Genomic DNA, 22,644 nt, shown 5'->3' on the forward strand with positions numbered 1-22,644 from the left:
ACAACCCAAGTGTTCATCAAGGGACGAATAGATAAAGACAACGTGGCCTATACATATAATGGAATAGTATTTGGTCTTTTCTTAAACTTTATTCATTTTAATTGGAGGCTAATTATAATATTGTAAAGAAATATTGACATGAATATTGACAAAGCTATACATTGACAGGAATCAGCTATGGGTGTACATGTGTTCCCCATCCTGAACCCCCCTCCCACCTCCCTCCACATCCCATCCCTCTGGGTCATCCCAGTGCACCAGCCCTGAGTACCCTATCTCATGCATCGAACCTGGACTGATGATCTGTTTCACATATGATAATAGTATCTGGTCTTAAAAAGGACTGAAATCCTGTCTCATACTACAACATAGATAAACCTCAGGTTCATTATACTAAGGGAAATAAGCTGGTCATAATAAGACAAACAGTGTATGATTCCAGTTATCTGAGATATCCGAACTATTCAAAGTCTGAAAACAGAAAATAGAATGGTGATTACCAGGTGCTAGTGGGGAGGGGATGGGAAGTTGATTAATAGGAACAAAGTTGTAGTTTTGCAAGATAAAAACGTTCTAGAGTTCCATTGTGCAAAAATGTGAGTAGTCTTAACATCACTGAACTGTTCGCTTAAAAGTGTACTTTTATTTTAATTTGGTAAAAAGTGATAAAATTTATGTTAAGAGCACTTTTGACCACATTTTTTCTAAATGAAAGCAAACTCAGAGATAAAAGCTGCATCTCTGAAATGAGATGAGCTCAAGACAAAGATGAGATGAAACTCACACTCCCTTTAGTGAGCTGATTCACAGTGTTTAGTGTAATTGTTAGGAATAGTTGGGAAATGACTTCTGAGTAGCACTATGCTGCTAAGTCACGTCAGTCGTGTCCGACTCTGTGCGACCCCACAGACGGCAGCCCACCAGGCTCCCCCGTCCCTGGGATTCTTCAGGCAAGAACACTGGTGGGTTGCCATTTCCTTCTCCAATGCATGACAGTGAAAAGTGAAAGTGAAGTCACTCAGTCGTGTCCGACTCAGCAACCCCATGGACTGCAGCCTACCAGGCTCCACCCATGGGATTTCCCAGGCAAGAGTACTGGAGTGGATTGCCATTGCCTTCTCCAGAGTAGCACTATAGAGCAGCTCAAAAAAGCATCCAGACTGAAATGTGCCATGCTCAAGCCGGTTACCCTTCTGGAGTCCTGGAGTGAAGTGAGTGAAAGTCACTCAGTCCCGTCGGACTGTTTGCCTCTGTAGCCCACCAGGCTCCTCTGTCCATGGACTTCTCCAGGCCAGAATACTGGAGTGGGTAGCCTATTCCTTCTCCAGTGGCTCTTCCAGACCCAGGAATTGATCTGGGATCTCCTGCATTGCAAATGGATTCTTTTCCAGCTGAACTACCAGGGAAGCTGGAGTCCCGGAGAAGGAGTTGTAATAGAGACCCCTGTCTTCTGGGTGGGTCACAGCCAAGCTTCCATGGCCCCCTCGCCACCCAGGGTACTTTGGAATCTTCTGGGCTTTCTTAGGGAAACGGAACTTCAGGAGCCAATAGATCCAGAGGGTGGCACTCCCTGCCTCTCTGGAACTCTTTTTTCCACAAAAGTGACCAACTGCCCTTGGAGCTTTAACTTGCCCTTGGGAGTCTGAGTCCACCGTGACTTTCAAAAGCCCCTACAACTTGATGGATATCCGTAGTGCAAGCCATCTGTGGGTGAGAAGCAGCTCTTTCTCTTTGGAGATGGCGCATCTTCTGGGAAGCTCACTTCCAACATCTGCTGGCCTCTCACTCAAGCATGCCTGGCCTCCTGGAAACTCAAGGACCTGCAGCCCTGCCACCCTGACCATGGGGGCTGGGACATTGTTCTCTTTTCCACGATCAACTCCCGGAGTCAAGGAGGAAGCAAGAGGCAGGAGGCTGGGCTGTGCAAACAGCAGTGGGCAGAAATTTCTGGAGGAAGCAAAGAGCCTTAGAACAGTGGCCGTGGTGACCTGGACTTCGAACCTGGATTCGGGTGGAACGGCCTAAAGACTCAGAATATGGCTATCTTGGCAGTCTCTTGACCTTGAGAGACGTTAATTGGGGTCCGGAGCCGCCAACCATAAAGGGAGGGTGTCCTCCCTTCAGAGCAAAACCCTCTACTTCTCTCTGATCCCCTAGTCAGCCTGGGCTGCTGACCCAGAGCTCCAGGGCGCCGCCAGCGCACCTGCCGCACTCACCTGCCCCGCCCGCACCCGCCTGACACACCAGCACAAGGATCAGCCCGCCCTCCTCGCCGCCGGTCTGCCCTCCAGGGCGTGTCCCCCAGTGGTCAGTCCAGCCCTCGAGAGGCTCCCTCTGTTGCCCGGAGCTGCGGCCAAGGGTCAGGAGGGCCCGAGCCGCACCTGGAAAATGCGCCCCGCGGCTGCTGGTGAGTGCAATCCCCCACCGGAGGGAGGCGGGAAGGGGGGCCCCCGGCACGGAGGAGTCGCCCCCTCGGCCTTCCTGGGACCCGCCACGCGGAGCCAGAGTGGGGGGCGGCACGAGGAAGGTCTTCTGTTTGGGGATCAAGGATGCGCGAAGCGAATCCAGCCGCGGCGCGAGTGGGCTGAAGTTTCGTCCGCCCTCCCGCCTGTCCCCGCCTGTCCCCTCCGCGTGCAGGGCGAAGAAAAGGGGGGAACCAGTGACTGTGACGCTTTGCCTGGAAGGCAGGCGGTAGCTGAGCGCAGCTAGAGCGGAACCCAGTGAGCCCTTAGGCGGGAGGTGCTCACGTGCCCCCCGCCCCCCACCCCCGCTCCTGGGCTGGGAGGGGGCTGCCCTAGCTGGTCAGAGGCCCTTGTGAACTGCACTTGGGGTCCCTCGGGCTGAAGCTAGGGATCCTGAGCCACAGGTCCACCCGACAAACCCGGGGAATTATGAAAAGTGCAGAAATAGACAGTGTTTTAAGTCACCTGTCTGCGGGTGGCTGGGAAGTGGGGGCTCTTTAACAAGGAAGGCCCCATTGTCCCTTTTATGACAGTTCCGGTAGCATCATTTTATAAGACTCCCTACTCTCCACTCCTCACTTCCAAACTACTTGAGCCTGCAGAAGGTTTGGGGAAAAAAGTAGGAAAGACACTGTTTCATCTCCTAGCACTCGTTTTCCCAACAGTGGCCTCTGTGTGCCTTGCCCTCCCGCCTGCCTGTGAATTCAGGCACTCTGGGGTCCATGTGAATCTCTGGTCCCTCCACACATTCCCTTTCTAATCGATTTGCTGTTTCTTCCGAAATCTAAGGAATCTGGATTCCTCCCAGAGCACGGTAGCATAGTGGGAAGAAATGAAAAGATCAAAAGCGTTCTCCTGGACTCTGTAGAGGTCAGCCCTCCATCCCTGGGTGGCAGGTGATCTCCTTCCTCCCTAAGAAGCTTATGGTTGTGTGACCACACTGTAGAAAGTCCCACTCACTGCCTTTCTGCTCCATGCCCAACATGAAGGAAAGCCCAGTTTTAAGACTTTTGTTGTATTTGTGTAAAATATCCATGCTTTCTACAAAACCATTTTCCTATGAATAGTACTGCTTTGGGTAACTTGCATGGCTTGTAGGATAAATGCAAGGAGATGCACCTCTTTTCTTGGGGGAAAATATATCTCTTGGGGCACTGACTTTTATTATAGCCTTTTTGGAAGATTTTTTTTTTTTTCATTATTTCCACATTATATACTTGGGCTTCCCAGGTGGCGCTAGTGGTAAAGAATCTGCCTGTCAATGCCAGATACAAAAGATGCGCAGGTTCAATCCCTAGGTCAAGAAGATCCCCGGGAGGAGAAAATGGCACCCCAGTCTAGCATTCTTGCCAGAAGAATTCCATGGACAGAGGAGCCTGGTGGGCTACAATCCATGGGGTCACAAAAAGTGGGACATGACTGAGCATCTGAGCACAACATATTATTTAGTATATCCTTATCGTGCTGCTGACTTGGTGGGAAATAATTGAATATTATTAGATTGCTTTTCCCCCCACCTACTACTTTTTCACACGCAGTCCTTGTGATTCATTTGTGAGCTATGTGGTCCTTTCACATCAAGCTTTGAGATCACACCGAGTTTGCATTTATCTGGGTGTGGCTGCCAGAGAGAATACTCACAAAAGGTCAAAGCTATGCCACTTTTGATCTTGTGAGCTAAGGATCTGGCAATACGTGAAAGTAGCATTTCCCTAGACACTCAGTCAAGGCCCAGGTCTGCCCCGGGTAGGGCTCTAGGAAGGACACTCAGACTGAAGAAGGGCAGCTACCTGGAGCAGTCATCCTAATTCCTTAAAAGTAAGGGCACTGGCATGTGAACTTTGAACCTTGCAAACCTGCTGAGATGCTCAGGTGTGACACTTCCCAGCCCTACTGCCAAAAGCCTCATCGACAGGACTATGACAGTTGTGGCCACTGGGGCTAGCAGGGCCTGAAGCCTCAAAGCTGCTGAAACCCAAGCCTGGTTCACCCACCCCTCAGCGCCCCCAGCCTCTCGAGGACAAGAAGTGCAGGTGTGGCTGCCCCGGGGGTCCAGGGGATGTGGGTCCCTGTGGGGAAGCTGCCAGTGACAAACAGCATCCTCGTCCACTTGATGTGGAAGGAATCCCTCTCGAGTGTGCTCTCATGGGCTCAGGATTGGACGGGCGGGGGGATCCTGAGACCCTCCTCACCAGTATCCTGCCTTACTGCACACCGGCTTTGTCCTCCAGCCTAAGTGGTCAGTGCCAACCTGAAACATCCAAGAATCTGAGGCGGTGGGGGGGGCAGGGCAGGGCATATACACATGTGCCCTAACAGAGGGTCTCTGAGGAGGAAGTTCCAACTTCCTACCTGTGCCCAGGATGGGCTTTGCTCTAATGCTCAAGGGTAACTGCTGACGGAAGTGCTCAGGACATGTCTGTGGGCCGATGACAACTTTATTGCCTTATGAGGAAAGGCCAGAGTCGCAGAATCACAGAAGTTCCTGGACTCCGTGTACTTCCTATCTCCTCTTCCACGTCTGAAGGTGCTGGACCTCTCCTGCTGGGGTAGACCTCCCCCTCCCCGCCCCCTGCACCGGTGCTGGTCTCAGCCAAGTCCTTGAGCCCCCACCTTTCCCAAGAGGAATCCTCAGCCATGCTCCCCACCGAGGCCCCAGGTGCTGGCTCCACCACCTGCCCGTGCCTCATCTTACTGTAAACTGGTCCCAGTGTGTGCTGCGGGTTTGCCCTCCCTCCCCAGGAGGGATCTGGCTGCAGATCGTGGCTCCTCCCAGCCATTGTGGGAAGCCTGGCCTGGGGGTCAGCAGCTGCACCCGTCCCCTGGAGCATACTCTTTATAGCCTTCCTAGGAGCCCCTTGAACTTGAAAATGTTCAAATTCCAAGTTCATGATTCTCCACGTGAGGATGTCTGGGCTTTTATTCTCTCTTCATTATCTTCCCCTTCACTGCCACCAGTTTGTCCTTGTTCACCTGGGGACAAAACCATGCCTCCCTTCAGAGCGAAAAGGCATCAGAGAAGTGGCACCCCGCTCCCTTTCAGTCTCCTCCAAACCAAACAGCAACTCTTTGCTCAAAGATCTCACGTGTGACATTGAGAAGATCTGAATAACCTCCGCTTTGCCAGTTTTCTTCAAGTACAACACTTGTTTGTGAATTGACACATGGGACACAGTGAACTATTGTTTTTGAACCTGAGACTCTGTTGATGCCGAATCCATGTTCCCAGCAGTTGCATCACACGGTTCACTCAGGGCGCATCCAGCAGCCTGTTTGGGACACCCTGTGACCCTCGCACCATCCCAGGTGTGTGGCACAGACCTGCAGGGGAGATGTGGTGGGCAGCGTCGACGGGCTGACCTGAGGGTGGCCGCGCAGGCCACACCCAGGAGGCCAAAGATCCGCACAGCGGGCCACTGAAGGAACAGAAGGCCAGGGGTCTGGAGGTGGGCACCGTGGGGGCAGAGGGACAAGCTCATCCCCAGGGTGCAGATGGAGAGGGCAGCGGGTCAGGGCAGCTGGAGCTGAAAACAGACAGGGACAGTTTCTGGGACAGCAAGCCGGCTTGCCCTGGCCTCTCACTGTGTTTTCTGTGGCTGGTTTTTCCAGCATGGAGATGTCCCTATGCCAGGGACTGCAATGACCACACTGTCTCAGTCATTTCCCAGCAGAAGGCCTTCTCCACATCATGTTCTAAGCTTCTCAGAAACTGCATGGTTGGAAAAAAGAGGGAATTGATGTTGAGATTATGCACTTGAAAAAAGGCTAAATGATCCAGGTGAGACAGAGGGGTCCTGTTTCACCAGGTGACTACCTAAGCTAACCAGACAGCCCCACCCCCACCCCCACTCCCACCCCCACCCCCACCCAAGCATCTGCAACACTGACGGATATAACCTACCCCATGTTAGTACAGGTTGGCGGGGGAGGGGGCTGGGTGGAGAAAGGAATCTCTAGGTACGAGGAATGAAGAGGGAGCTGAGATCCAGGGCTCAACACGGCCAGACTGACAGAGGTTTGCATTTCATCATGGCCAGAGAAAGAGGATACCCAGGGCTGGGTTCTGGAGAGGTGGAAAGGGGGCTGGGGAATACCCACTGGTCTCTGCTCAGGGCTCTGGGTGGGGAGTCACCAGCCCTCTGACACAGACCAGGTGTCCACCCATTCAGTTCACTTCTGACACGCACCACCCACAGGAGGCGCCAGAGCCCAGGGGTTAAGGGCAGTGCCCTCTGCAAGCTGCCCTGTCTTCAGATGCCAGCCACAGGCTTCAGGGGCCACCCACACTTCTGAGCAGATGGCTATAAAACTGAGAGTTCCCGCAACTCCTGGGTGGGGCCCGGGTTCTGTAATTTGCTGAAATGACTCACAGAAACATTGCAAGCACCACTCTATTTGCGATTACAGTTTTATGCTTTGGGATACAGATCAGGAGGACTAGCCAAATGCAGGGCTTCCCAGGTAGTGCAGTGGTAAAGAATCTGCCTGTCAATGCAGGAGACACAGGTTCCATCCTTGGGTTGGGAAGATCCCCTGAAGGAGGAAGTCGCAACCCACTCCAGTATTCGTGCCTGGAGAATCCCATGGACAGAAGAGCCTGGCAGGTTACAGCCCTTGGGGTCACAAAGAGTGGGACACAGCTGAGCAGCAGGCATGGCCACGAGCAAAGACCTGGAGGGCCCAGGGCAAGAGTCCTGTGCCCACGCCCCTGGGGATTGGGAACGTCCCCTCCTGGCACATCTGTGTGTTCCCCACCCGGAAACCCCCCAAGTTTCTGAGTTCCAAGTTTCACTGGGCTCTTATTACATCACTGGTACATGACTGAGCTGGCCTCCTTTCTGTCCCCTCTCCTGGGGGTTAGGAGTGGGTCTGAGGTATGGGCTGGGTCTTTCTCGCATGGCCGGCCACCCTCCCTGGAAACTATCCCAGGACCCACCTCATTAGCATAAATTCTGGTGTGGATAAAAGGGGCCCCATGTGAACCACAGCAGACACTCCAATCAGGAAATTATCAGGGTTTGAGGAATTCTGTGCCAGGAACTGGGATAAAGATGAGATGTATCCTTTATCATGTGCATGGGTGCAGGCTAAATCACTTTAGTTGTGTCCAACTCTTTGTGACCCCATGGACTGTATCCCACCAGACTCCTCTGTCCATGCAATTCTCCAGACAAGAATACTGGAGTGGGCTGCCATTTCCTCCTCCAGGGGATCTTCCCAACCCAGGGACCGAGCCCCTGTCTCTTAGATCTCCTGAACTGGCATGTGGATTCTTTACCACTAGCACCACCTGGGAAGCCCATTCCTTATTACACTCCAGTGAGAAGTCAGCACCTAGGTTCACTACCAGGGAGAGAGAAGAGCCAGGATGGGGGACCTGGGAAGAAAGAGGCCATAGAGTTGAAGAGAGGTCTGTGGCGGGGCCCCAGCAGCCTGGCCAGTGGATCCCACCAAGGCCTGGCAGGGGACCTGAGGAATCGGGGAGAGGCCCAGACATCAGAGCCTGTCCTGGGCAAGACATGGGACAGGAGCAGACTGGGGAGCTGGGGAGGATCAAGGGTTTCATCTGGGACCTGCGAGGCCCTGTGAGGCATCCTGGGTGCTGACAGTTCAGCAAGGGGGCAGTCTTGTCCAGAGCTCGGAGGATGGTCTGGTGAGGTCATCTGAGATCCTGTGGAGATACACAGACAGGGAAAGCCAGCAGAGGAGGCTGGGTCTGCCCAGGACGGGGGAACCTCCCGCCTCCAGGAGGGTGTGTGCTGTCCAGGGAGGGTGTGGACGGGGCAGGACCGTCCAAGGGGCCTGGGGCTGGCAGCCTAGAGACTCAGGAGGCCTCGACCAGCACAGCTGCCTGGAGCCGCAGGGGGATGGTGAGGCCTGAAGGCCACTCCAGGGTGCAGTTATTTCCAATGCTTTGCCTGAGAGGGAACAGAGCAAGGTGTGAGGAGGTGTGGGGAGGTGGGTGGGCTCTTCCCCTGCCCTCCCCTCCCCTCCTCTTGTTTTACCCTCTTCCTCCATTCCTTTCTCCCTCTCTTTCCTCCCTCTCTCCCTTCCCTCATTCCTTCCCTCCATCCATCCATTTGTCCTCTTGTTCTCAGGACTAGACCTAAACACCGATGGGGGACATCCCTGAGTCCCCTTGTGCAGGGTCTTGGGCCATCCCTGGATCTTGGCAGTTTGGGGAATGCTGCATAGTCCTGATCTGTGGACTCTTTACGGAGTAAAATCTAAAAAAATTGTCTGTGTAGGGACAGAGCTGTCCGCCAGGCCTCTGGGAACCTAAGGGTGGGTCAGTGCCTTGTCCCCAGGAGTTGAGAGGAGGATCCTGGAGTCTGTCGACCACACAGATTCTCTCCAGGGATGTCTGTGGAGGCAGTCTGAGCGCAGTTTGGAAAAGAATTTCCAGACACACAGAAGGGAGTGAATTTATTAAGAGCAAACAGCAGAGATAATGTGGGCGTTGGGAGCTCAGCGGGCTGACAACTCCTGAAAGACCACGGAGAGTCAACAGTTCTCATAGGTCAATAGCCAATTTTTATAGCCTCAAGACAAAGCTACTGCTGGAAGGTAAGCATTAGGTGATTGGTTGGGGTGCTATAGGGTGTTTGGGCTTCCCTGGTAGCTCAGCTGGTAAAGAATCCACCAGTAACACAGGAGACCGCAATTTGATTCCTGGGTTGGGAAGATCCTTCTGGAGAAGGGATAGGCTATCCACTCCAGTACTCTTGGGCTTCCCTGGTGGCTCAGATGGTAAAGAATCTCCCTGCAATGCAGGAGACCTGAATTCCATCCCTGGGTTGGGAAGATCCCCTGGAGGAGGGCATGGCAACTCACTCCAGTATTCTTGCCTAGAGAATCCCCATGGACAGAGGAGCCTGGCGGGCTACAGTCAGTGTGGTCGAAAAGAGTAAGACATGACTGAGCAACTAAGCACAGCACAGTGTGTTTATTGGAGTGGGCATTTTGTCTACCTGGGAGTCAGGAAGCTGGTTAGTAATGATCAGGGGGCTTTTGGCAATGGTTACAAAGGGGCTCAGTCAGCTTCAGAGGTGACCTTGATTCCGGGTTCTGCTTCCACTTCCGTGTGATCTTTGCAAAGCCTCACACCTGCGGCCTGCAGCAGAGCTCAACAACATCCTTCTCCAGGAACCGTGGGTGTCCCTCCAGCCTTGTCTGAGGGTAATGACAGTCTGAGGACCATTTCCAGTGTCACAGGAGTGACTGTGTGCTCACAGGGACCAGGTACCACCCTCGGCACTGGTGGCACAGTGAACAAACCAGGGTGCCTCCGCCACCCTCTGGGTTTCTGTCTGCTTCTAGGAGCTTCCTAAGTCCCATGGGCTCTGGAGGGAAGGGCCTCGTCTGTCCTTAGGCCAAGTGTCAGGGCCGCTGGATGAGCCCTTGATGCGAGCCCGTGCAGAAGCTCTGAGACCCAGCGCAGCAGCAGATGGGAACCTCAGCCCAACCGCCTTCACATCCCACTCCTGTCACCCGCTCATGTCACCCGCTCATGTCACCCGATCCTGTTCCCCTCAGCAGCTGTGCTCAGAAGCCGATGGGCTCCACTGAGTGGCCCCAGGCCCTTGCCAGCCCACCATCCTGAGGAATTCCCCATGGGGTGTTCTGCTAAGACTCGGGTGCCATCAGGAAGGCCTGGATGGGGTCAGAAGAGCAGGTGGGGGCACCACATGCATCTTGCCATCTGTCTGTCCACAGGCACCCTGAAGGCAGTGTTCTTCGTCTTCGCCTCCCTGTGTGCCTGGTACTCCGGGTACCTGCTGGCAGAACTCATCCCAGACGTGCACCTGTCCAGCGCCGTCTACAGCATCCAGAGCATTGGCAAGAAGCCCGTCCTCAAAGGTGGGTACCACGGTGGGCTCAAGGCAAGGACTTGCAGCCCTGCTGCCGCGGTGAGACTGGGCTGAGGTCTCTACCGCCATTTATGTTGATGAGAAAGAGGAGGAGGAGGAAGAGGAAGAATCCCCTCCCATAGTTCCCACTCCATTGCCCTGCTCACACCCCATGAGACTCCAAGCAAGCCATGATGTTAGGAAAGCAAGCTTTATATGCGGGATGCATTAAAAATTCACACTGGAACTGGGGATGAAGTGAAATTACAAAATATCCGCTAAAAATTACATTGGAAAATGTGTGGGACCCTGAAGTCATCATCTGTACCTTTTTCCACAGTCTCATTGTAAATAGGTAGCTGATATATTTTTAACAACAATAAATGATACAAAATTAATTTTCACACATATGAAGAGTGAGGTAATGATTTTAAAATGTTATAAAAAAACCATTCCTTTTCAAACCTGATTACCTTTTGTGGCCAAAAAAAAAAAAAAAAACAAGAACTTTTTAGATATTGACTATGACTGAAGTGTTTTTATTTTAAGTAGGATTTTTCACAGTGAATTTGCTTGTAATCAGATGGATTTTATTGCATGTGGATTATGGATGAGGCCAGTACCCTGGGGGAGACCCTGTGTGTTCAAGGAATGGATCTGCTCTCAAAGGGCTGACTTTCTCATTTTCTCCAATTTTACACAAAATGGGAAGTCTGTTCTGGGTGAGGGCTTGCCTCCAGGAGCTGCCTCTAAGCTGATCTTTTTATACGGGCTCGTTCATGTGGTTTCTGATTCCCACCAGGGGAGCGGGGAGGCCCTGTCACCCTCCCTCATGACGAAGCACGTCGAGTTATTGGGAACCAAAGGTGGTGCTGAAAGCCAGCAGCTGTGTCCTGGATCCTACTGGCTTGGAGCCTCAGCTCTGGGGGAACTCAGGACTGCTCAGGAGTCTGGTGGACCCAGAGTGTGGAGGTGGTACATTATGATTCGTAGGTTAATGCTCACATGTGTTGACTTAAAAAATATTCACAACCTAAAAGTTGAGAGTTATGTTTCATTTGGTGGGAAATTTTAGGACTTCAGGTCCAGGAGACAGCATCTCAAGTAGCTCTGAGAGAGAAACTCTAAGGAGGCAAGGGGAGGAGTCAGGTTATATAGAAGTTTTGTAACAAAAGGCAGGTAGTCTGAACATCAAAAGATGATCATTAAGTAAAGAGAACCAGATATCCCAAGTTAAGGAATTTAGCACTTTTCTATGTATGGGAAGATGCAAAAATCTAGGTGCACTGAAATCATTTCCTTTCATATGCATCTCAGCTCTCTGGGACCAGTATCCTGTTTTGTGTCCAGAGTTCCTCAGAGCTCACCGTGGGAAGTGGCTGCATTCTGACGGCTGCTAGATGGCAGGTGTTCTTTCCTTCCTGAGTTCCCTCAGGGCTTACTGGCTTTCGTAGGAGGGCTGCAGTCGCTGATGACTGTGACATCCTTGCTTACTGATGTGGCAGGAAATATTCCATTTCCTACATGAATAAAAGATTAAAAGGGGACAGCATCATCCATGGCATCAGGCTGGCTTTGCGGCCACACTTAGTCTGTGCTGTTATCCACCGTGTGGCCCGGGGAATTGATGCTCCCCAGGGACAGGTGCCCCCTTCAGAGCCCCTCTGTGCCTGGCAGACAGGCAGGTAGAGGATGCTTTCCTGGCCTCAGGACCAGTTTCAAGGACAGAACACAACTCCTGCAGGCCTCAGGGCCCTGGAATCCTCTGTTACTTTGGGCTCCGCACAGAGTTTGACCTACATTCCTCAGTCCCCGAGGCTACGGGCCAGCATGAGAGACACGCGCACTCAGAATTAGCAGCAAAGGAAGGTCACATTGAGGTGTGAGGTCAGTGTCGGGCGCTGAGCAAAATGAGCCCTGGAAACTGGGGCTCTGAGCACTGAAACCCTATGGCCACAGCCCCGGAGTGAGACCATCTACATCCACCACCGTGGGCTGCCACCCCTTCCTCCTGGCTTGGCTTTTCCCACTTCATTACCTTAAAATGGCCCATTTCTTGACATAGCTGTGGAGGCCCTTGATCATGGCTTTGGAAGTCCACAAAGTTGAGCCTTCCCTTTGTAAATCCAGCTCTCCCTGGGTTCACACCATCTGTCAGTAGATTGGGTGTAGCCTCCCCACCACTTCTGTGTGATTTTGCACGCACAGGCAAGTCCTGCTGACTCGGCTCATTTTCTAGAGCCAGTCTCCTCCTGCTCAGGAACCTGGGCAGTGGTTGGAATCTTCCTGGAGAGCATGTCTTCTTCCTCTGGCCTCCCTGCCTCCCCCTGCTGCAGCCAGCACAGCATGTAGGGATCAAAAGTGGTCAACACACAGTTTAGAAAAAGGAAACTAGAGACAGAATTAAAGTTTTAAAGATGGGACCAGGGGACTCATGACCTCTAGGATCAAGGGCCCTGCTGACTGATTCCACATCACTTTTTTTGCACTCTTAGTATGCAGAAGTATCTGGTTTTTAGATAACATAAGGTTCCCATGCCCCCAGTCAGGTCCCAGAGTTAGTGCTCTTCTCTGTACTTTTATGTTACCTCCTAGTACCGAGGGCATCACACAGCCAGGGGCAGCAGTCTTCACAGGAACATCGGAAGACCCATCAGTGTTTCTGCAAGCAGCGTTCTGAACTTTCGCTGACCCAGAGTTCCAAGGTCCACACCATGTTCCTCCTTAGCTCAGCAGGCATGACGAGCCCAACTAATCGGCCCGATGTACTTTTTCTTTAGATTATACTTAGTTGCTATATCTCACTCTCATTCTTTTCCCATGGTGTTCTTCTCATGACTTAGCCAGAGTGACAGGTGGCTGACTATTAACCCCTGCACTTCCCCCTTTTTGTTTTTGTAGCAAAAGATATGCCTATCTCATGACTTCTTTCTTCATTAGTTTTCGCCTCTGAAGACTAAACAGAGGATTATAGTGCAACAACAAAGCATGTGTAATGTTTTAATGAGACCACGTCTGATACCTTTGATCCACTCAAGAGGACTCAGTGATTTAAGGCCCTCTGCTATTCCTTGAAGTGCATCTGTTCCTGGTAGTAGTCTAAGAGAAGCGTGCTGCATGCCAATGATTTTTGCTTATTTAATATCTAGAGTAAGTTTGCCAGCCATATAGCCCTGCAAGTGTCGTCTAATATTTTCCCAGGTATGTTCAGATTGATTATATTCCTGGGGGGAGGGGGGTCACACAGAGAGTAGTAATGTTCCAGTCACACTTTAAATGCATTTGTAAGTTAAGATTTTGCACTTCTTCCCCGAAGAGTAGCACTGCAGGATGTAGGTTCCTTTCTACATCCACCAACCTGCTGTTAATCTCCTCATCTATATGAGTTTGGGCTCCCCAAGCGGAACTGGCATTTTTATGCCACTCCTGCACAAAGGTGGTGGTTTGTACCATCTGATGGAGGGCTATTCCCACCACTGCCGCTGTGGTGGTGATGGCAATTATGCCCATTATGGTGGCAATATGGAGCCCAGTAAAACATTCAGATCTTTTCAAAATGGTATTTAGTACTGTGAGCAAAGTGTGCATGTCAGGGGAGAGTTCCCAAGGCCTGTTTTGAGTTACTGGCAGCCAGACTCCTAAACATCTGTGCAACATCACGTAGGAATGGTTAGAGTTGAATCAAGCAGGTATATAGTTTGCAATCCTGGCAGGTTAGGTTCCTTTCTGTCTTGTTAATAGTTATAGTGCCAATCACAATCACATCTGGATCCCAAACACAAGTTTGAGTATAAAACGTCCAGTTTGTTGATGTATTGAATGACAGTCTAAATTGTGGAATGAGAATAATTTCCATCCCAAATTCGATATTTCTTCAGGCTTATGGCCAACTTCCATATTTATGTTTGAGCCCTACCTGATTCGAGCTGTGGCTGTGGCAAAGACATGCCACTGCCCTGCCAGATGATGGGATATTCTCAGTGTGTAGTAATAGTAGTGTGATTGTACTCACATACATGCCAACGCGACTTCTTATAAGGACTGCAGGATGAGTTATGGTGTAAGCAATTAGAGACTGTATACTCCTTAGGGGACCAGTCCCAGACAATCCCATAGGAACCATTAAGTAAGATCACCCCCTCAGTCCCGCAACAGTTATCTCAATCTATTCGGTCGTATCGATTGGCCCATATGCATCTGTTCTCACATGGGTCTATCTGATGTGTTTCTCGATATCCAAAGCTCAATCCAGAAAGCAAATACAGTTGAGCCTTAGCGTGATTTCTGTTCAAAGAATTTACAGAAAGCCACGCCTGCATTGATAGATTAAGACAGCCCTGGTCAGCACGCAGGCAAACAGGCCAAGGGTCAAAACCCAAAGTACTATTGCAGGGGGTCCCCTTTTCCTTTTTATGAAGGGCAAACGCTTCTCTTCTGGACCAGGGATCCAGGAGGATTCATTAACATAAACAGGGATAGATCCTTCACCCCAATTAACAGGCCTTAGCAATCAGGGAATTAGGTACATAGGCTCAATAGGTATAATCCTTTGCTTCTGCCAAAGTCAGGGGTATACTCACTGCGATGGTTATCAGGGCAAACAGCCATGATCAGGTTGCCTGGAGTCACCGATTGTTTCTGCTCGGTTTTACTCTACCAGCTGGAATCCACACAGGTTCTAGAGCTTCTCCTGGGGAGATACAAGCAAACGCTCTTCCCTATGTAATTAACTTCCCCGGTGACAGCATTGTTAGTGGATCTGCCACCAAATCACAGCCTTAGTTTTATTTGTGGATGTGGCCTGAAAATGTCACTCAGCTGCAGTTTCCATAGTTTGTGCTGAAATATTCAAAAATTGAGAGTAAACAAAGTGTTATTCAGTATTGTTTATTGTCCTGTGGCATCTCCCCCTTTTTTTGTTTTTGTATCATATGTTTAAGTGATTGATTAGCCCTCTCCACTATGGCCTGTCCTTGTGGATTATAGGGAATGCCTGTAGAATGTTTTATAGACCAAATTTTAAGAAATGGTTGGAATGCTCTACTGGTATAAGCAGGGCCGTTATTAGTTTTTATAGTTTTTGGTAGTTTTATAACAGCAAAACAAGCATATAAATGCCTTTGTACATGTTTTGCAGGCTCACCAGATTGAGTAAGTGGTCCATATAAATTGAGAGAAAGTATCAATAGTCACATGTATGAAAGAGAGCTTACTGAAGGAAGATATATGAATTACATCCATTATAACTATGGGTTTCGTATGGAACTATAGCCCATCATTATATCAGTGGCTCAGTCACACATTTGATAATGTAAGGGACACTTTTTGAAACAAGCAATATAGTTAGCAGTAATAGTAAAATCATAACTAAGAACTTAAGTCAAGAACTTTCATTAGGTATAGCTCAGTAACATCTCTAGGTCATCTGACTTAGTTTGTTAAATGAGTATGGCCTGTTGTTAATTTGCTGGTTGTAGATCCTGGAGCATCTGATCTTCATTTAAAAACTGGTCACTGAGATAATCTTTAGAAACAAACTTAGAGTGTCGTTTTAAATAACTTAATTAAACCTCTTAGCAGTGTAACATAACCACAAGGAACTAGCCTACCAGGCTCATCTGTCCGTGAATTCTCCAGGCAAGAGTACTAGAGTGGGTTGCCATTTCCTTCTCCAGGCGATCTTCCCAGCCTAGGGATTGAACCCAGGTCTCCCGTATTGCAGGCAGACCTCTATCATCTGAGCTACCAGGGAAGCGCCCTTAGTAAATACAGATCTTAATTAACAAAACGAGAACTGAAGATTCAGTGAAACAGATGTCATAGGCCTGCCATCAGTTGGATGGATATTTCTTTTAGATATCCTAAGTATACTCTGAGATTTTTGTAAATGTCTGGAGACAATCCTTTTTACCTTGATGAGGCTGTTCACAACCCAAATGTCTCCAGTTTCTGGAGGGACAAAGTAAAGAGAAAAGGGGAAATGTTTTAATTTTACCCACAGGTATAAATCACTAAATTGTTTTAAACCATCAGTGACTTGAGAAGAGCTTTTTTATATCTGAAAACAAAAATTAGAAGCCAGTAATATGTCAGACGAAAAGCCATGAGGATGGTAGTCATATTCAGCGTCTGTTCAGTCTCATGTAACTAATCCCTTCGTTCTGTGGCCCTTGCCTGACGACCAAGGACATCAGTAAAAACGATAGTCGGCAAGAAGTTTGTCAAGCTTTTGCCAATGTCTGTATGACCTGTCCTGCAAAGTGGATGACCCAATCACTGGAGATTGTAGAAAACACATTTTAACCTTTTTTGTTTTTTGTTTTTCCTATTGTGAGATAATCAACCCTGAAGCCAGGAAAGGCTTTAGTCATTTTATGACATAAAAGTGAGGTTTGAAAGGGACACAGGAAAAGCCAAGTGGCGTCTTGGACTTCCCGTAGCCCTGACTGTTTGGTTTATAACCATTGTTTATCCTTTTTAAGTTTCCTGATGAGGGGTTAATTTTGTAGACGCAGGATGATCTTTGTCCATGTGGGCCATAGTCTCCATAGATCACTGTGAAATAACACTCATTCATTTTATCAAAGTAGCAAAAGATTTTATAAGCAAGTATGTACTTTGGCCACCTCACGCGAAGAGTTGACTCATTGGAAAAGACTCTGAAGCTGGGAGGGATTGGGGGCAGGAGGAGAAGGGGACGACAGAGGATGAGATGGCTGGATGGCATCACTGACTCGATGGACGTGAGTCTGAGTGAACTCCGGGAGTTGGTGATGGACAGGGAGGCCTGGCATGCTGCGATTCATGGGGTCGCAAAGAGTCGGACATGACTGAGCGACTGAACTGAACTGATGAATCACTTAAAGACAAAGAAATTTATATAATCTGTTATCAAAAGCCACATTCCAAACTTTGTTCTTTTAACAGGAAGAGAAAACCAAATTCCAGCTTGGTACCAGCTTATATTCACTGTGAAATAATAGTTTTTTCACTTAGTCAAAGTAACAATAAGACTTCAAAGGCAGTTTAATGTCTTAAGAAAATGTACCATGCACAAAACTCTTCTTTCACTTGCTACAAACCTTTTTTACATCTTTTTGTATTTATCACTTCATTTATCTATTTAGCAAATTAACCACCTATAAGTTTAGGCTCACTTCTGTTTTAATAGACTGTACTTTTATTTTTCATACCTTTTTTATTAAAAATATAAATCTCATTTTCCGTAAACCATAAACTGTCTTTTATCTTAGCATTTTGTAGATTGGTGAACATAAATACCAGTTTAAAATTTTTTTTAACAGAGAACATCTCAGGATGGCACTAAACATATTTATTAATAATCCAAAATCTCTAGTTTCTCTGTTAGTGTTCAGTAATTAATGTTTCAAAATCTTAATTTGTTTGGAAATGACCTAGCTATTTAATAAACTGTTATCATTTAGTTTAGCACAACCCTAGAAATTTACCCCAGTCCTCAGATTATTTTAGATAGACATTTCTAAAATATAATTATTTTTAGTAGAGTTTATCTAAAAGTTTTCATCTCATATATATTTGTATGTGTGTGTTATTTTTGAAGTTTCTTCACTCGAGTTACTTTCCTTGTCGACAAATTTAGTTTACATTAAGCCTAGGCACAATCAAAGTATTACACAATGTTGATGACTCAAGACATAATTAGCTTAACAAACAAAACATTAATGTTAGATAATAATATTGAATATTTCTCAGTTCATGTGAACCTGAAATTAAATGGAGCTCATTTATAAATTAACCTCATATTATCCTAAAACAAAGACACACACTGAGATACAGATAAATTTAGACAGACAGACAGAGATTTCACAGTTTTCCTCTTGAAATTTAAAATGTCTCTTTACCTCTTCTTTTTTTTTCTTGGTTTGAGTGCTCCCAATTTGTTCATGGCTGGAGTCCCAGATAGAGTGGGCTGTGTATCCCAAGGACATGATAAGAGTTAACCAGGTTTCTTCCCAGGCCCGTTTTTGTTTCTCAGGCAGAATTGGAGCTCCAAAAAAGTATTTTAACAAGTCAACTTTTTCTTAACTGTACATGCAAGAAGAACCGGTTTTGCAATTTCAAAAAATATTTTAACCAGTTTTGTCTGGAGTCTGAAGCATATCCTGGCCATTCAGTGTCAAAAATGTCATCTCTCTTTTTTTGTAGTCATAGTTTCATAGCTAAAAAGAAACCAAAGCGTGTTCAAATGGGCTCTAATGACAGAGGTGGCCTGACTGATGAGATGCTGTTCCAGCAGGGATTGTCTCTCTGGAGCAGTGAGGTCTTCTCTTAAAGAAAGCCTGTCCTTTAACCTCTATTTTCTCTCAGGCTCTTAATGTAGAGTCGCCTCACCTGTTCTATAGCCTGATCTTCCCTAAGCACTTGATCTTGAGTTCTCCCCCAATTTCCACTGCCTATCAGTTGATCTGAAGAGATGGGGATCTACCTGACTTGGTCATGAGCTGCCTTTATCAAACGGGAACCCTCAGCTAGTCCCTGCACTATTCCCATGGTGAAAGGAGAATTTACTCCATAATTCTGAACAGCTTGCTTATGTTCCTTTAATATTTTGAATCTGCTTGTGTATAGCCTCACCCCACTAGGATTATTAGGATCTGTCCCAGAAGCTATCCGTTCATGTATTGTCAATGGAAATGCCATAGCCATAACCTCCAAATCACCCCTCCTGTCGAGGCTGCCACAAAACCTTTCTGGATGGGTGACAGAACTGCTGTCTGTCCTAAAGAAGCAAAAGCTTGAGCCGCTCCAGCAGTTAAGACAAGAGGGGGAAGAAGCGGAGGCCGAGCAAATTCCTTTCTTAAACAAAGGCACAGAAGGATCTGCAGCTGGTTCTACCCCCTCGGGCTCTGTATACTCAGGTCCTCCCTCTGATGGGGTTTCACATTCATCCTCACTCCCTTCTGAGCTTTTAGGGGTTGGAAGAGGTTCCAAAGCGGATTTTATCAGTGTCCAAGTTGACCAGATAGATGCAGGCAAGGGCACTCCCTTGCAAAGAAGTTTCTCTAATTCCCTACCTACCTTCTCCCATGTTCCTTAATCTAAAGAAGGGAACCGCCAGCAACGTTTCTCAAAGGTTTATAAAAGCTTCAGTAGCTGGCCCTCACTGATTTTTGTCCCCTCCTCCACCCCGCCGCCCCACCTCTTTCAAAAGCTGCCTTACAAGGTAATACGGTGGGTATTGTTCCAACCTTTTTGAATTTCCCGTGCTTAACCCCGGTTTCAATGCCTGAGAGAGTGTTACTGCAAAGGGGGATTTCCAGATGCCTCACCCCACTCTTCCTCGAGACCCTGCTATGATTGTTCAACTTTAGCTTCCTTCTCGGCGATCCTTCGCTTTTGAGCCCCACGTTGGGCACCACTTGCTGCAGCCAGAGCAGCAGGTAGGGATTGAAAGTGGTTAACGCACAGTTTGGAAAAAGGAAACTAGAGACAGAATTAAAGTTTGTTTTGATTAATTTATTCATTTTAATTGGAGGCTAATTACTTTACAATATTGTAGTGGTTTCTGCCATACATTGACATGAATCAGCCATGGGTGTAGATGTGTTCCACATCCTGAACCCCCCTCCCGCCTCTCTCCCCATCCCATCTCTCCCCTCAGGGTCATCCCAGTGCACCAGCCCTGAGCACCCTGTCTCATGCATCGAACCTGGACTGGTGATCTGTTTCACATATGATAATTTACATGTTTCAATGCTGTTCTCTCAAATCATCCTACCCTTGCCTTCTCCCAGAGTCCAGAAGACTGTTCTACACATCTGTGTCTCTTTTGCTGTCTCGTGTATAGGATCATCGTTACCATCTTTCTAAATTCCATATATATGTGTTAGTATACTGTATTGGTATTTTAAAGATGAGACCAGGGGACTGATGACCTCTAGAATCAAGAGCCCTGCTGACTGATTTCACGTTGCTTTTATTGAGCTCTTGGCATGCAGAAAGTATCTGGTTTTTAGATAACATAATATTCCTATGCCCCCAGTCACATCCCAGAGTTAATGCTCTTCTCTGTACTTTTATGTTACCTTCTAGTACCAAGGGCATCACACAGCTGGGGGTCAGCAATCTTCGCAGGAACATGGGAAGAACCATCAGTGTGTACACAAGCTTTCTGAACTTGCGCTGACCTGGCGTTCCAAGGTCCACACCATGTTCCTCCTTAGCTTAGCAAAGCATGACAACCCCAACTAATCAGCCTGATGTACTTTTTGTTTAGATTATACTTAGTTGCTATATCTGGCTTTTATTCTTTACCTGTGCTGTTCTTCTCATGGCATAGCCAGATCGACTGACTATTAACCCTTGCATCCGCCTTCTCATATTTCATGGTGATATTAGGACTTCGTGGAAGGTTCTGTGCTCGCCTCCAGGACAGGACAGACACACAGTCTCCCTCCCCCTGAGGGGTAAGGCTTCCCACGTTTCTCCTCCTTGACCCACTCCTTCATTTCCTCCCTGTAGGGCTGTCCCCCAGCAGGCCTACAAGCCCTGCACTCGCCCAGTTTCAAGACCCAAGAAAGCACCCAGAGTCAGCAACACAGACATCATTGGTTTAATGGATGGGGGGCTCACACATTGGAGGCAGGGTCCTGGGGGCCACCCACACTCCCTGTGCTGCCAAGGGAGCAGGTCCTGGTGGCAGGGGGAGGTTATCAGTTACAGGGGACACTGAACCAGGTGGGCTCATCAGTTACCAGGGAAACAAGCAGAGGGGCAGGCCCCTCACTGCCCCTTTAATAAGAACAATCACTAGGTGGGCCTGGGACAAGTGTCGTAGGAAGGAAGGTCAGGCAGGTGAGTGGATGGATGTGAGGCAAGCACAGGTGGAGCCAGGGAGGGACAGAGAGCAGGAGGACAACCATCTTCAGCGGTCAGAACCTCTGGACTAGGAGTAGAGGTGACCTGCCGTAGACCAGGCCACCCTCATTTAATTAACTAATTAATTTTTTTTTTAAGTATTGGGAAAAAATACAGTGTTGCCTTAGTTTCTGCTATACAGCAAAGTGAATCAGTCACATATATACATATATCACTTCCTTGAATTATACTGAGTAGAGTTCCCTGGGCTCTACACTTGGTTCTCATTAATTATCTATCTCATGCACGTGTTTGTGCTCCATCCCTCAGTCGTGTCTAACTCTTTGCGACCCTATGGACGTAGCCCACCAGGCTCCTCTATCCATAAAATTTTCCAGGCAAGGATACTGGAGCCAGTTGCCATTTCCTTCTCCAGGGGATCTTCCTGACCCAGGGATCGAACCTGGGTCTCCTACATTGGCAGGTGGATTCTTTACACTGCAACACCAGGGAAGCCCATTTTATATATTCAGTTCGGTTCAGTTCAGTTCAGTTGCTCAGTCCTGTCTGACTCTTTGCGACCCCATGGGCTGCAGCATGCCAGGCTTCCCTGTCTATCACTAACTCCTGGAGATTGCTCAAACCCATGTCCATTGAGTCAGTGATGCCATCCAACCATCTCATCCTCTGTCATCCCCTTCTCCTCCTGCCTTCAATCTTTCCCAGCATCAGGATCTTTTCCAATGAGTCGGTTCTTCACATCAGGTGGCCAAAGTATTGGAGTTTCAGCTTCAGCATCAGCCTTCCAAAGAATATTCAGGACTGATTTCCTTTAGGATTGACTAGTTTTATCCCCTTGAAGTCCAAAGGACTCTCAAGAGTCTTTTCCAACACCACAGTTCGAAAGCATCAATACTTCAGTGCTCAGCTTTCTTTATAGTCAAACTCTCATATCCATACGTGACTACTGGAAAGACTATAACTTTGACTAGATGGGCCTTTATCAGCAAAATAATGCCTCTGCTTTTTAATAAGCTGCCTAGGTTGGTCATAGCTTTTCTTTAAAGGAGCAAGCGTCTCAATTTCATGCCTGCAGTCACCATCTGCAGTGATTTTGGAGCCCCCCAAAATAAAGTCTTTCACTGCTTCCATTGTTTCCCCATCTATTTGCCATGAAGTGATGGGACCGGCTGCCATGATCTTTGTTTTTTGAATGTTGAGTTTCAAGCCGGCTTTTTCACTATCTTTCACTTTCATCAAGAGGCTCTTTCGTTCTTCTTTGCTTTCTGCCATAAGGGTGGTGTCATCTGCATATCTGAGGTTATTGATATTTCTCCCACCAATCTTGATTCCAGCTTGTGCTTCATCCAGCTTGGCATTTCCCATGATGTACTCTGCATGTAAGTTAAATAAGCAGGGTGACAATATACAGCCTTGAGGTACCCCTTTCCCAAACTGGAATCAGTCTGTTGTTCCATGTCCAGTTCTAACTG

General features: G+C 48.2%; 1 protein-coding gene across 1 annotated transcript in view; it reads left to right on the forward strand.

Annotated features, from left to right (window-relative positions):
- Positions 2,285-22,644, forward strand: part of FAM3B (family with sequence similarity 3 member B) — a 60,110-nt gene continuing 39,750 nt past the window's right edge. The window contains exons 1-2 of the mRNA XM_018051660.1: positions 2,285-2,407; positions 10,179-10,322. Of these exons, the coding sequence (XP_017907149.1) occupies positions 2,389-2,407; positions 10,179-10,322 (163 nt within the window). The 5' untranslated portion in view covers positions 2,285-2,388. The remainder of the gene's footprint in view (positions 2,408-10,178; positions 10,323-22,644) is intronic.

Source organism: Capra hircus, chromosome 1, assembly GCF_001704415.2.
Source record: "Capra hircus breed San Clemente chromosome 1, ASM170441v1, whole genome shotgun sequence".
In the NCBI taxonomy this organism is placed as follows: domain Eukaryota; kingdom Metazoa; phylum Chordata; class Mammalia; order Artiodactyla; family Bovidae; genus Capra; species Capra hircus.